Source organism: Lissotriton helveticus, chromosome 4_1 (genome assembly GCF_964261635.1).
Source record: "Lissotriton helveticus chromosome 4_1, aLisHel1.1, whole genome shotgun sequence".
NCBI lineage: Eukaryota > Metazoa > Chordata > Amphibia > Caudata > Salamandridae > Lissotriton > Lissotriton helveticus.
In genome coordinates, this window is record NC_136063.1 from 705,629,650 (window position 1) to 705,645,156 (window position 15,507).

The window sequence follows — 15,507 nt, forward strand, 5'->3', positions numbered from 1 at the left end:
TCTGTCCCTGGCCCAGTGCATCATGGGAACAGTGCCGACCAAACTACCAAGCCAATTCTTTACTGGAAAGGAAACAAGCTTCCGGGGACCGGTTTCTGGCATTGCAGCCGTCTTCGGCCCGGCTTGCTTGAATCCTGATGGTGCAGTGAGCAAGGGACTCATGTCCGAGCATACCCTGCCACTCCTATAGTGGCCAAAACGATTCAGAAATTTTTAAATTATCCCACTCCGACATTACTGATTGGTCGTCCACCTCTCTTTCCTCTCTGTCGTCATCAGTGGTGTTACACGTATGGAGGGATTGTGCTGGAGAAGGTGGATTGGAAGATTGTACCCCAGGTACTGGTGTCAAAGGAGATTGTCTTGGTACTCTCAAGGCTGAGGCAGGTGCGTGAGTCATGGGTGTCGCCGGAAGAGAGTCTGCCGACTCAGACGGAGGGAACCGGCAGTAATAGTCATTTAACATGTATTGTAAATTTGTAAGAAGGTCTAATGGCATCTGTGCTGTTGGTACTGCTGCAGGGGCTTGAGCAACTGGTGCAGGAAAAAACTTTTCCTCCTCATGATCATCCTCCTGCGTCTTTATTAATAGTTCTGACGGACTTATGGCAGCTCGGAAACTGTCGTCCTCATCAGATTGCTCCCGATTATCATCTTCCTCTGAATCCAGAAGCTGATCAGGCAACTTTAGGGGTGAAAGAGGCGGTAGATTAGAGCCTCTTCTTTTTAATAATGAAGCCCCTGTTGACGGTGAAGTAAAAGAGGCAGCAGGCGGAGCAGCGGACCAAACCTGCAGATCCGTACATGATGACAGAAGAGGCGTCGACGGACCCACCGTCGACGGTATCGTCGACGGAGATATCGATTGTTTCGTCGACGGGGCTTTCAATGTTGGCGATGTTGTCAACGACGAGGTAAGTTTCGTCGACGAAGCCTTCGACCACGATGTTGACCTTGTCGACGACAGTAGAACTTTCGTCGACGAGGAACTTGTCGACGACAGTGGAATCTTCAACGACGATGTTGTCGTCGACGACTATGGACTTCTCGTCAACGGTGTGGTCATCGACGGCAAAGCTGCTTTCGTCGACGAGGGTTCTGTCGACGTGATAACTTTCGTCGACGGGCTAATCTTCGTAGACGATGCCCTCGTCGACACTATCATCTTTAACTTCTACGACGAAGGAACGTCGACGTTTGATGGTTGAATCTTCGTCGACGAGATGGGTCTCACTTAAACCAAGACAATCGTCGACGGTGAAGAAGCCGACGACATCACCATTTGAGGCTTTGGCGAAGAGAAAGTAACAGTCGACGTGGAGGAAATACTGTTGACGGGACTCGTCGATGGAGCAGCCGTCGACGATGAGGTCTTTTTCTGAGGTAATTTTTTCTCCGACAGTCTTTTAGATGGCAAAGACTTAGCATACTTTCTCGGGGGCGTTTTAAGTCCAGATTTAAAAGGTGGAGAAGCCTTTTTTGCGGTAGAAGAGGAAGGCAAGCTTGAATCCTTAGCTTTTCTCAACACCTTAGCCCCAGGAGAAGATACCTCTTCCTCAATCTTTCTCTTTCTGGAAGGTATAGTGGACCCCGAAGCCAAACTTCCTACCTCAGATAGAGGATCATCCTGGTCCTTAATCTTCTGCAACCATAGCGGAAGACGACCTTCTCTGTCTCTGAGGGTCTTCTGAGGAAAGGTCCTGCAGACCTTACAATCCTTTACCTCATGGTTTGGATATAGGCAATAAATGCACTTTTTGTGGGCTCTTCATTAAAAAGCCTAAGCTTCCCACAAGACTCACATGGTCTGAAGAAAGATTTTGAAGAAGACATTCCAAAAATAGGAGAAAAAAACCAGTCAGGTTGAGAAGTACTGAGCAGAGCTCAGGGAGACTCCCTTTCACACGACGTGCGGTAGAAAATCTGAGAGCCTGAGTCTCTGGGGAGAGCATTATAGTGGGTGCTGGCACCTTATTGGCTGTAGTTTGGTCTATACAAAATGACTAGGATAGTCATGAGTGTGGAAGTTTTTTCCATTGTAGCTTAGGGCTACTTTACTTCCTGGTTGGTATTACCAAGGGTTTTGGTTTTCTTATATACAAATTATTGCTTTTTTATGTACCGTGGGACTCCCACTCCGACAACGGGGAATGATTCAGGCATGTGAATCTATGAAAGACACCCCAATACTGGAGAACCTCACTTACAGGTGAGTAGCCGTGCTTTACAAGAACATGGATTGATTGAAGTGTGTAAGGAGAGGGAATGCAAGCTGAACCTCATGAAAATAATAATAATAATAATAATCCACATTTGTAAAGCGCACAATCACCCGTAAGGGTCTCTAGGCGCTGGGGGCCGTCGGGAAGATTAAGCAAGCTATTGCCCAGAGTCACAAGGTGCTGGGCTAACCTGCCGCTGGAGCCGGAGATCGAACCGTGATCCCCAGATTCCAGCGTCAGTCGCCCTGGCCGCGGCGCCACACCTCTTCCCTAAAATGGAGGCAAGAAGATGGCAATTCAATCTATTAATGTACTACTGCTGGAGAACTGCAGTTACAGGTAAATAATGTGATTTGGTGGACAATGTAGAGTTTAAGGGGGAATCAGACATCCGGGGTAGAGGTTCTACTCTGCTACAGTAGGAGGGCTTGGAGTAACAATTTAATATGCAGGGTTTACTGTTTACAAAACATTTGGTGAAGACTGTGGGTGGCCAATTTGAGGTGAAACAGAAGCATGTTGGATAAGTAGTACTAGCAGGTCAGAGAAAGGAGAAGGAACTTGTGATGTTATGGTAGATGCATTTCTGAAAAATATGCATCTTGAAGATAAAGGGAGGTCATGAATGCCTCTTCTTGTAGAAGCTCAATCCAGCCCTGCCAAGTATCACGCATCAGGCGTGATACTAACGCATTTTTGTGCAGTGATCCGCATCACCGCACGAAAAATGCAAAGTCACGCATTTGTCTTGCCTCCTTGACACCACCGCTGGTGTAAAGGAAGTCGATGCCCTGGCCAAACAGTGCACTCCCAATGAGCATGCAGCGCAGACCGCATGCTGCTCTGGCAGTGTGTGTGATTGTAGTAGACACTGTACTGCCAAATCTACTCATTAATGGCAGGTCAGGAGCGTTGCGCCCGCGCCGATCTGGTGGCTCATTGCTGCTTTGGCTGTAGTGTTCATAATTATCCCAGCTTCTACAGCCGGCTGGGGGTACTCACGGCAATCACGTGACATGGTGAGGTAATGTGATTGCAACCAACACTGTATCCGTAACTCTCGGGAGATCGCGGCAAGCGAGCTGCGCAGCAGTTTATTTATTTTGTTAGCAACTGCCTGCCAAACTGCATTCATTATTTTGATGCCCCCTTAATAGTGTGCACTGGCGTTCACTCGACGGATCAGCCATGACAAGAGGCAGTAGATTATTATTATAAAAGGTCCAAGGAAGCTGAGGTGATGAGCATGCCACCGCTCGCACCACCACGGGCCTGCCTCGGCCTCTCTGAAGCTCACCCGACCCCTCCAGTGTTAGCTGCTACCGACCCACCGTTGTGAGCCTGCTGCCGCCCTGAAGCACTGCAGAGAATACTTCTCGCCAGTGCACTTTCGGACCGCTGCTCGGTGCAGAATGCGTAGTGTGGTATATTCATGATACCGCCGTATTAGGGGTCAGTGACTCGGGCTGGGTTGCTGCCTGCAGCTGTGAGATCATGTACCAGCCTGCCTCAAATCCAAATAAGTGCAACTTTAAACATTTATAACATGTGAACTCGTAAAACTATCAGTGCTCTTAAGAAAATGTAAAGTTTGTGAGAGCAGAATAAATTACAGAGGAACACTTGCTTAAAATTTCGGTAGTGGAGTCTGCACCTCAGATACATTCAGTACCCCAGCTACCGATGATGTGTGCTTTCAAGTGATGAGACCCAATCTGGAAAACAGTCCTTATCGCCTTCATTTCTGTTTATCTTTATCCCCCTCTGTAGCAGTAATTTTGTTATTCTGTACTTGAGGTGAGCAAGTGGCAGGCACATTACGCTGGTTTCGCAATAGATAATTTGACCCTACTACAATAACTCCCTTTGCTGAAATTTACAGAAACCTTTTGTTTGTAGTGGCGCAGCACGCACTGTCAATGAGTGGTGCAGATCTGGGTCCAACAGTACGGTCACCTTAGAAGGCCGCTAGGTGCTTCAGTTTCTGGTTATTTCCAACAGTTTTAACATATTCTGCGAATGTCTCGTTGCTCAAATGGGTGCAATTGCTGATATTTATATGTTTGCCCCGTCTTCAATGCTTGATTTTGCTTGCGAGAAAGTGTCACTCACAGTCATTGAAATGTCACTCATAATTTCACTGGAATTATGAAAATGTCACACATAGCAATCTGAAACCTTGGCAGCTATGTCAATCGTCTGCACAGTCACCGTGGAGAAGGACAGCTTCTTCAGAAACCTACTCTGTTGCCGGAGATATAAGATGAGACTCCAGTTTTATTTCTAACCAGGAAAACTTGGGGCTAAAAACCTTTGTTCTTTTGGCACTTGAACATCGTGTCCATTGCTCATTCATTAACATAATGAAGATTTCCTGGTGTAGTTGGTTGAGATGTTGGGGCTTTCCACAACTGAGATGGTCCTCTGGTTTTCTGCCATCATGCCTGTTTTGAACATCACTCACCAGATAAATAAGCAGGCAGATGTTTATGGAAAAAAGACACTAGAAGAACCTCAGCCATTTGCTCTAGCTCTAGGCTACAATGAAAAACAACCTACAGAACACAAACAAGTATTGACAAAGCCAATATGTCTTGACTATGCAAGCCCTATTTGCTTTGTCAATGTGTTTTAGCCATGTTGTACACCAGCTGCAGTTCAGCATGGCTAAAAGTTAGAGTGTCCTGGATTGGAGTGTGGTTGAGTGGCACAGAGTGTCATAAATTGGAGCGTCATGGAGTAGAGTGGAGTAGTGTAAAGTGGCAAGGTGTAGAATGGAGTAGAGTATTGTAAAGTAGAGGGGCGTAAAGTGGAGAGTTGCAGTGTTGCAGAGTGTCAAAGTGGAAAGTAGAGTGGAGTGGCACAGAGTAGCATAAAGTGGAATGGCGCAGAATGGAGTAGAGGGTCAAAGAGCGGAGTGACGTAGAGTTGAGGGGCGTAGAGTGGAGTAAAGGGTAGCAGATTGGAATGGCGTAGTGTGTTGTAGATTGGAGTGGTGTAGAATGAAAGACCAATTTCCTTACAATTTTAGCTCAGGAGGAAGCCTAGATATTGAAACGGGCTGGGCTGAAGGAGGAGCCTTGAGGGACTCCAATTCCTGATACATGAGAGTGGGATTTAAACATGCTCAGCAGCACTACTCGTATTCTATTCCTTAGAAACTAACCAAACCAATATAGGACTTTAGAATGAAGACTGAATTCATGCAGTTTTTTTGATCAACAGGCTATGGGAAACAGTGTCAAAAGCTGCAGACAATTCTAGTAGAATCAGGGCGGGGGCCTGGACCTGACCAGCTACTGACCTGACATCATCCAATAAGGCCAAAAGGAAGACTAGGTGCTATTTTTTGCTTAAAATCCTGTCGGAGATGGGTCCAACAGTTTGTTATTTTCTACTAAATGGGGTAACTGGACATTGACTAATTTTACCAAGATTTTCAATATATAAGGAAGCAAGGATATGGGCCTATATGTCTATTTAGCTACTTACTGCCATGGGCTGTCCATTCTGAGATTTTTTGTTTACGGTTAATGGTCCTGAGCAAGCATAGGTTAAATGGAGAAATGGTGGGGAGATCTGCTGGGATTTTAATGTCATCCCATATCTGATTGTCCTTGTGAGATGTCAAAAAGTGGCCGTAGTATGTAGAGCGTTGGGATCTGCAATGTTGGACTAAATTAGAGACCTCCGATGGCCAGCTGCATGTGGCAGATCTCTTCAGTTATTCTAAGCTTGATTAGATGGTTTATTGCTATGAACAGTACAAAACTGAGTGATAGATATGATCCTTATCAGTTTTATCTTATGTGACGGCAAGAGTGTCAAGCAGTAAATGAAATTATAGGCAGTCTGTATGAACTATAATTGAATGTCTGTCTTCTGAGTGTTATGGTATTAGTTTTAGTGTGGGTTATATATAGTGTATTGTAATTGCATTATTTATCACGTACTACCCCTCACTAGGCAATTTTGGGCTTTATGCCAGGCAGCATGCTGCTGCAGATCCCAGAACTAGTGGGGTTATTGTCAGTTATTGGGACTCAATAGGAAAATATTCCCTGTCTTTACCCCACCTTCTATGCAGTGGATTACATTAGTAGGAGTTAGATGTGCTCTTTAGTGGGAGAGAATGATAGAAAAGCCACTGTAGATTATGTATTGTTAGATTGCAGGGCCTGGCTTTTAAAGGAGTGGTTGTGACATTTGAAACGAAGTGTGGGTAATTTGCAGGGATACAATAGCACTATTACCATGGACTGAGCATTGATGGAGAAGCCTGTGGAACTCATCGAGATGTGACCCCTGAGAGCCACACTGGTTCCAATTGCCCTATCTACAAAACAGTGATGGATGAAATGCTTGAATTAATCTCAGTCAATGGTAATCACTCGGGCCACATCCCAATCCATCGCTATTTTGCACCATGCCACCTCACCTCAGTTTGGGCCCAGCTATATGCAAATCAGTCTTGACCCTGCTCCAATAGGAACATCCCAGCCCGAACTCCCAAGCCATGTCCTCCCTGAACCAGAACACAAGCAACCCAGGATCGATTTTGCCCTCGTTATGGGCTCATCAGCCAGGTATAGCTTGGTTCCTGTGACACAGTGTGCCCAGGACCCACGTATGGGCTTACCCGTCCCACTTGGGTGACAAAATAAGAATACAAAACTGGGTTGCTTGTGTCTATGCAATCGTTAGTGTCCAGGCCACAACGGATGATACATTTTTCTGCATCGTGCCCATCTTGATTAGCCTGTGTAAGGATGGGACGCCAGTCCTCTTTGACACCAAGCAAGACTTGTGCGACAGAGTTCTATAAGAAGTGGCAATAAGGCCCTAGAAAGCAGCTGGAACATAGTGCCAAACTGGTTAAGGAAAACAGGTTTCCCAAAGAGTTTGTTAGGTTTTAAATCCCTGTCTGGAGGTGTAGTAGGGTGCATTGGGGTTGACCTTACTCATTGAGATCTGCACCACTAGGCTCTTAGGTGTGGGGTGCCGAGTCAAGACGTCAGGGTCATTTGGGGCAGGAAGATAGCACTGTGCTACCTTCATTTACACCAGAGGTCAGAAACAGGATTTTGCCCAAGCCCCGAGAAGGTTGTCTGTGAGGGCTTCATTGTACAGAGCGATACCAAAGGGGATGATGGACAGAGCGTTTGAGCAAATCAAACACTCACCCCTAGACAACTGATCTGGGTTTAATCCATCATCATTCTTTAGCTCATTCCACCACCCCAGTTCAGACATGGAAATATGCAAATCAGTCTGACCCTGTGCCTCATGGGAACAGTCCAGCCCAAAATACCAAGCCATGTCTTCCCTGGACCGGAAACAAGCATCCTGGGACCGGTTTCGGGTTCATACCTTCATCAGCCAGGCTATCTTGAATCCAGTGGCAAAGTGAGCAAGGGACCCACGTCTAGGCTATTTTGAATCCAGTGGCAAAGTGAGCAAGGAACCCACGTCTGGGCATAGCCTGCCAACTTAGGGCGAACAAAGCGATACCAAAGGGGATGATGGACAGAGCGTTTGAAAATATGGCCATGTCTGAACTAGGGTGGTGGAGTGAGCAAAAGAATGATGATGGATTAAACCCAGATCTGTTGACTGGGGGTGAGTGTTTGATTTGCTCAAACGCTCCGTCCATCATCCCCTTTGGTATCGCTTTGTTTGTCCTAAGTTGGCAGGGTATGCCCACCCGCTGGTAGGAAATCTGGCTACGCTGCATTTAGTAAACTACAGAGTGACTTCTTCAAAGCTGCTCCATGTTTCCCCTCTTTAAAGAGAGGTTAAAGATTCCCCTGTGACTGCTCCCGCCTGCCGGGGAATGTCTGCAGGGTTCATGGCACCATGCCCCCTTTGACCCATCCAGAGGGCTGTCCTCAGAAGGCACATTACCATTACGCCACCTTTTTGTAACGCATTGTCAGTGCGCCTCCTAATGGCATGTTTGCCTCTGTGCTCACATCGGTATTACACCCAGGTGCATAGGCAAAGTGATTTGTTCCTTTGTATGGGGCCACGCCCCATTCAAATGAGAGAATGCCCTCTTAGAATAGTACTGGTGTTACATGTGCACCAGCGTTATCAGTATTACAGAAGGCGGCGTACAAGAGTCTGCAATTCCTTCTGTAATACCATAGTGTTGTGCCCTTGAGGTACTATGTGTAATACAGACATCAAGAGAGGAAATTTCTCTGTGCATGAGAAATAAGTATCCACTACTACACAGCTATCCTGAATCCTAGTCTGACTTCCGAGTCCTGTCACCATGTCCACTTACCACCTATCCCCAAACCCCACAACTCCCTGCTTGGAATGCAATTGCCAAGCACACTCCCTGCCACGTGCAGTGCTCCACAGCAGCAGGGACAGACACCAGAAGCAGTCATGGGCAATAGCACATGATGTGAGTACATATTGCCTGGCGTGGCTCGATGTGAGCCTGGGGGTAAGGAGATACAGCCCCCATATTACCTCATGGTCACACCACTGGTTGCTCATGGGCGCACGGTCAAGCTGTATCACCTACACCTCCGGCAGTCAACTGTGTGGTCACTAGGACAGAGGGTGTGGATGGAGGCCAAGGAAAGCAGTTTCACAGGTCTCCTTTGAAAACATCACTTTGCAACAGTGTTCAAGTTAGGCTACTAAGGAGTGACAGAGCTGGAGGAGGTGGAGGGTATTTTGTGGATTTAGTGGTCTAATGTGCCAGGAAGTAAGGCTCTCATTCTTTCTGCTGCTTCCTTTGCTCTTTTGGGTCCATGCTGCCACCATCACTCCCATTTTCCTGCTCTATGGTCCTGTATCTGCCCTTTCCCGCAGAGTGTCCAGAATTCCACTTCCATCCGGTGTCCCATTCTGTCCCATCCCCACATCACACGAGCACCCACCTCACCAGAGCTCTCTGTCCCTCTCCAATCCCTGCACGTGTTTTGTTCTTCAACAACCCACACTTCAATTCTGTGTCGCAATTTGCACCCCCTTCCTGCTCCTCCACAGTGCTCAACCCTGTTTTTCTCGTGCCTGCCCACTTTGCCTGTGTCTCATTCATCACTACCAAACTTGCATGTCCCGTTCTGTCCCTTTCTCCCACATGGAGCTCAGATCCTATCCGCTATACTTTCTCACTCAGGAATAAAGTGGGGTTTCAACACAACACAGTTACTGTCATCTTGCAGACAGAAAAACTGTCATAAGTGACTTAACCGAGCCCTGTGGAGCTTGGTACAGAGTACTGAGGATACAGTTAAAAGGACAGGAACCAATTGGTGCATGGCTGAGATCACTGTACAGTGCATACAAGTAGGTGGAGTACATAACCGAGTCACTGCACTGTGAACCAACACAACCCCCCACACACACATCGAGCACCACACATCACCACACGCTATATACCCACACCATTACAGAATCACACGCACACCATCCCATACATGAACACTCAACACATGAACATTGACATAAACACACCATCCTTATCTCTCTAACGGTGAACAAGCTTAAGATGTCCCTATCATACCGTTCTCTGTGTCGCACTGAAGCTTGAAAAAACCTTACACTATAAAAAAAATAAAAGAAATGGTAAGCACTGCCCATGCATTTGTTTGAGGGGAGAACAATGCCCGACGAGCCCCCCAAATCTTGAGTTATGAAGAGTGCGCATGAGACCCTTATTGTCTCATTTAAGCGCCATCTATTATGTCCCCAGCAGCACCTGCAAGCCGTGGCAGCCAAGCAGGTCCCGGCTCCCGGGAAGCGTCGAGCAAACACGTTTATACATTTCAATGCCCTTTGAAGTCACTGCCCCTGAGAACCCCCTCCTCCCCGACACTAATAACCCACGCTGCTGTAATGCGTGGACTATCAGCTTTCGCTCACGTAAATTCCTCAACCAGGAAAGGCCGATACACACCTCGAACACTGCACAGAGTGTTGGGCTGGGTGGTAGAATCCAGCTCGTCCAGTCCGACAGGTCCCGTGAGTTCACTCAGGTCAGCAGCAATGGAAGGGCACAATGGGGGCTTTTGTAAGGAGAGAACGGTGCGTTCAACACAAATAATTCGACCTGCCAACAAAGACATTTGTAAATTGCAGCAATAAAGTACACTTTGACGGAGCAGATAACAGCCAATACATAGAATGTTTTCAAACTATTATAAACTGGCAACGGAATTAAACAATCTGTGCTGTGATCCTAGTATACCCAAAGTCTTTAAATAAAATGTTATGATCTTGCGTATACAGTAGTTTGACTCCAAGTCAAGATGAGAAGATCCAACATTCTGCTCCCAAAATTGAGAAGATTATTATTTTAAGCAGGAGCCGGGTGGATAACATGTCTCAAAAACATTCTCAAGAATTATACCAACATTGGGGGGGGGGGGCGGGATAGCGGGGGCTGCATAACCCTTTACCAGAGTCTCGACGCACGAAAGAGTTGCTTTAGTAACTTAAATGAAGAAACATGAGGGTGTGGCTCAAACAGCGGGGTTGATGGATGCAGGATGTGTACACTCCTTACACCAAGGCCAACCCTTGCCAACCTATTGATGACAAACTGACAAAGGGAAAGCGTGTTTTTGCCAATCTACAAATACTCCTCCACAGCTTAAAGGTACCCTCAGAGGGTTGCTTAGTAAGATTTAATCCAGCAGAGCAAAAGGTTTCTCAATCGCACATCCTCGACACTATGGGGGATAGGACCACACAGACAGACAAGCGACTGAATAGACGGAGTAGAAGCAAGGGACAGCCACTATCACTGGTTCGGTAGAGGTAGGGGTAGTGGTTGTCTACTAGTGAGGACAGCATGCTGTGGAGAGTTGTCTTTCTTGAAGGTGGTGGTTCAGAAAAAGGGACATTGTCAATAAGAAGGGATTTACAATTAAGCATCTGGACTATAATGAACTTTTAAGAATAGGCACTACATTAAAGGTCACCACATCAGATGATTTTGAGGCAGATGTTACAGACAATAATATAGTGACAGCCTCCAGCATCAACAGTGCACTAACTCAGGCAAAACTACAAAACAATTTAGAGGAGATGTTCAACCTAAACGTATTAGTTGAAAGCAATCAAGGGAGATAGACAAGGGAGCTTGCATTCACTTAAAAATCAGGTTACTGCTCACAAAGATGGGAAACAAGCACAAAACCTCTTCACGTGTGGGAGAAAGTTAACTGAAAAATTATGCAAATCTGTCTTACAGGTTACAGCCAGGTAAACCTGGGATAAGACAGTATGGCGGGAGGCAAGCGGGGGGAGACACTCGGCATTCCTACTACTTGAAAAATATACCAAAAAAAGCAGACGGGGTTCCAATATATTTGCAGGGATCCAATCTTTAATTACAGAACAGATTCTCAGTCCTGTTTGAATGCCACATATTCTGCTGCTGGAGTGTCACTAACAGAACAGGAGCATTAGATGACAAATAATGTGAGTTAAATCCCATTACATAAATGCCACCCAGGTCCTCAAAACTCAGAAAACAAGTCACCGAGGTGTTGTTGCATCATGTGGTGGATGTTGGCAAAGTGTGCAGTGCTGCTGTGCTTCATAAACTCATATATGAGCGTATCGGTTTCTTGAAGGCACTAAAGACTCAATAATGATGGTACTATGAGAGAGAAGTAAGGCAAACCTTTTGTCAAGCAGCTGGTGTCCACCCCCACCCACCTCGCCGGACACACACTCGACGCCGTCTTCTCATCCAGCAAAGACATCACCTTCAGCCACACCACCGGACTCCACTGGACGGACCACAGCTGCGTCCACTTCACCTTCAGAAGAACGACGATCCACCACCACCAGCAACAGGTTGCTCGAAGAAGCTGGAACAAGATCACAGCCGACCAGCTCGCCGCTTCCCTGAGCCAGCACCCTCCCGCCAGCTCAGCAAACCCCAGCCAGGCCGCCGACAACCTCACGAAATGGATCAGCAACTGCGCGGACGAACTCGCCCCACTGAGGACCCCGCCCAACAGACCCGGCAGCAAGAAGGCCCCATGGTTCACCGACGAACTCATGAGTTCCAAGAAGAACTGCCGAGCCCTCGAGAAAGACTGGAGAAGGGAACCAACTCCGGACAACATGACCACCCTCAAGCTTGCCACCCGGAAGCACCACCAACTGATCCGCGCCACCAAGAAAACTGCATTCAAGGACCGGCTGGACAACAACGCACACAACTGCAAGGAACTCTTCAACATCGTGAAAGAGCTCTCCAACCCCAACGCCGAAAACAACGACATCACCCCTTCGCAAGACCTCTGCAATTCCCTCGCCTCCTACTTCCACAACAAGATCGCGGACATACACAACAGCCTCAGCACTCAACCGACGCACGCCACGACCGAACCACCGCCCCCCACCACCACCCTCCGCGCCTGGACTCCGATCAGCACCGAAGACACCGTCCGCATGATGAACTCCATCCACTCCGGATCTCCAACCGACCCCTGCCCTCACCACGTCTTCAACAAGGCCGACGCTGTCATCGCACCCCACCTGCGGGACATCATCAACACCTCCTTCGACACCGCCACCTTCCCGGAGAGCTGGAAGCACGCCAAACTCAGCGCCCTACTCAAGAAACCTACAGCGGACCCCACCGAACTCAAGAATTACCGCCCCATCTCGCTCCTCCCGTTTCCAGCCAAAGTCATCGAGAAGATCGTCAACAAACAGCTGGCCACCTTCCTCGAGACGAATGGATCCCTCGACCCCTCACAGTCTGGCTTCCGAGCCAACCACAGCACCGAGACCGCCCTCATCGCTGCCACCGATGACATCCGAGCCCTGATGGACAACGGAGAAACAGCGGCCCTCATCCTCCTAGACCTCTCCGCGGCTTTCGACACTGTCTGCCACCGCACCCTAGTGCAGTGCCTCAGCAACGTCGGAATCCAGGAGAAGGCGCTGGAATGGATCATCTCCTTCCTCGACGGAAGAACACAGAGAGTCTGTCTACCACCGTACAAGTCAGAGGCCACCGGAGTCATCTGCGGCGTCCCTCAAGGATCCTCGCTGAGCCCCACCCTCTTCAACGTCTACATGAGCCCCCTCGCGGCCATCGCACGCCAACACAACCTCAACATCATCTCCTACGCCGACGACACCCAGCTGATTCTCTCCCTCACCAACGACCCCGCCACCGCCAGAGCCAACCTGCACAAAGGGATGAAAGACGTAGCCGAGTGGATGACAACCAGCCGCCTGAAACTGAACTCAGACAAGATGGAAGTCCTCATCCTGGGCTCCTCGCCCTCCGCCTGGGACGACTCCTGGTGGCCCCCCGCCCTGGGCACCGCACCCAAACCGACAGACCACGCACGCAACCTGGGCTTCATCCTGGACTCCTCCCTCTCCATGACCAGACAAGTCAACGCCGTCACCTCGTCCTGTTTCAACATCCTGCGCATGCTACGTAAGATCTTCCGGTGGATCTCCACCGAGACCAGGAAGACGGTCACCCAGGCCCTCGTCACCAGCCGTCTGGACTACGGCAACGCCCTCTACGCCCGAACCACCGCCAAGCTCCAGAAGAGACTCCAGCGTATCCAGAACGCCTCGGCGAGACTCATCCTCGACGTCCCTAGACGAAGCCACATCTCCAGACACCTGAGAGACCAGCACTGGCTCCCGATCAACAAAAGAATCACCTTCCGGCTCCTCACCCACGCACACAAAGCCCTACACAACCAAGGCCCAGGATACCTCAACAGCCGCCTCAACTTCTACGCTCCCAAACGCCACCTCCGATCGACCAACCACGCCCTCGCCGCCGTCCCCCGCATCCGAAGAGCGACAACAGGAGGAAGGTCCTTCTCCTACCTGGCCGCCAAGACCTGGAACTCCCTTCCGACCCACCTCCCCCTGACCCAGGACCACCTCTCCTTCAGGAAGAAGCTCAAGACCTTGCTGTTCGAGCAGTAGCAGCACCCCCCCCCCCTAGCGCCTTGAGACCCTCCGGGTGAGTAGTGCGCTCTATAAATGTCTTTGATTGATTGATTGATTGATTAAGTTAACCACTTTTTCGTTTAGCTAATTTTGGATTATTACAACCATGGTGCTTTTAGAAGCTGCCTGACTGGAAACAAGCACTAGTAAAATAAAGGAATAATATAGTCCTTTTTAACAGTCCGCAATCACTGTATAATGAAATTGCTGGATATAAATCTACTGAGCCCTCAACTGTTGACAAAAGACAGCCGTAGTGAAAGAAGGTAGAGATCTGGTGACTTGCGCAATACACATGATACACAGCAATCAGTTGTGCCGAATGGTGCCAGGGGTAACATGCTTTTTCTACTGGTTGTATGGGTTGAGGGCGAAAAAACAACCTGAAGAAAGTGGTTCTTAAAAATTGTTTATGTTGGACTAATCATGAGAAATTTCTCTTCAAGAATGATTTTACCAGGTTGACGAAACCAACCTAGTTTAAGCACTTTCTTCTTTGGAAAAAGTTACGTTCTTCAGGCTGTGTTTTATTTGTTTCTTTAAGGCAAGGTTTTCCCTCTTTCCCCAACCCTCAGCGTTTTTTTCTTCAAAGGAGGCTCTCCCCTGTAATCCCCAATTCATTTACCACCCCTGCCTTCAAACCCCTTTGTGCCACACCTTGTCCTACTTCACCACTCCTGTTTTGCCCTCCTAACAACCTTCCTTGCTCTATTCACATCACCCCACCCACTGCTTTCAGCCCTCTTTTTCCTTCTTACACTCGTCTTACTGTACGCTTCTGTCTTTGTTTTTTTGTTTTAACTTGTTGGTCACTGTAGACATAAAAGAGAACACCACCAAATGTTGCTTCCTTTTAAAAAAAAACTTTAATTCTTGCAATTCCTATAAGAGTAGAAATTATGCGATTTTTTTCACCCCCTGGATTCAATCCCAGGCCAATTACACAAACACGTTCTATTTTCAGGGAAAAGGCATATCACTATTGTAAAATTTCTTCAGTATTGAGTTCTATCAGCATGCTCAGGCTTACTTTCTTCACCTTTGAAATTTGTAGCAAGGACGGAATTCCATCTCTAATATATTCTAAGAGAGGGGCTAGCAGGCAGAATTTAAGATTGCATTTCAGGACCAAACCACAGTCTTGTCACTGCCAGGCTTTTTGCACTCACTCCTTCTAATGAACCATGATGGGGTACAAAGCAGCTATACTATTTGAAACAGATTGGTTGATTATATATTGTATCAATTTTACATGACTTTTAGAATTTTTGTATGTTTTAACTGGATTATTATGCTTGATTGTTTTTTATCG

General features: G+C 47.8%; 1 protein-coding gene across 3 annotated transcripts in view; it reads right to left on the minus strand.

The window, feature by feature from the left end:
* Window positions 1-15,507, minus strand: part of SPIDR (scaffold protein involved in DNA repair) — a 2,204,159-nt gene that overhangs the window by 156,886 nt on the left and 2,031,766 nt on the right. For 2 of the 3 annotated variants that reach the window (XM_078687327.1, XM_078687326.1), the window contains one exon: window positions 10,144-10,296. The exons of the other annotated variant lie outside the window; for it this stretch is intronic. In XM_078687327.1, the coding sequence (XP_078543453.1) occupies window positions 10,144-10,296 (153 nt within the window). The remainder of the gene's footprint in view (window positions 1-10,143; window positions 10,297-15,507) is intronic. 3 annotated transcript variants of the gene reach the window in all.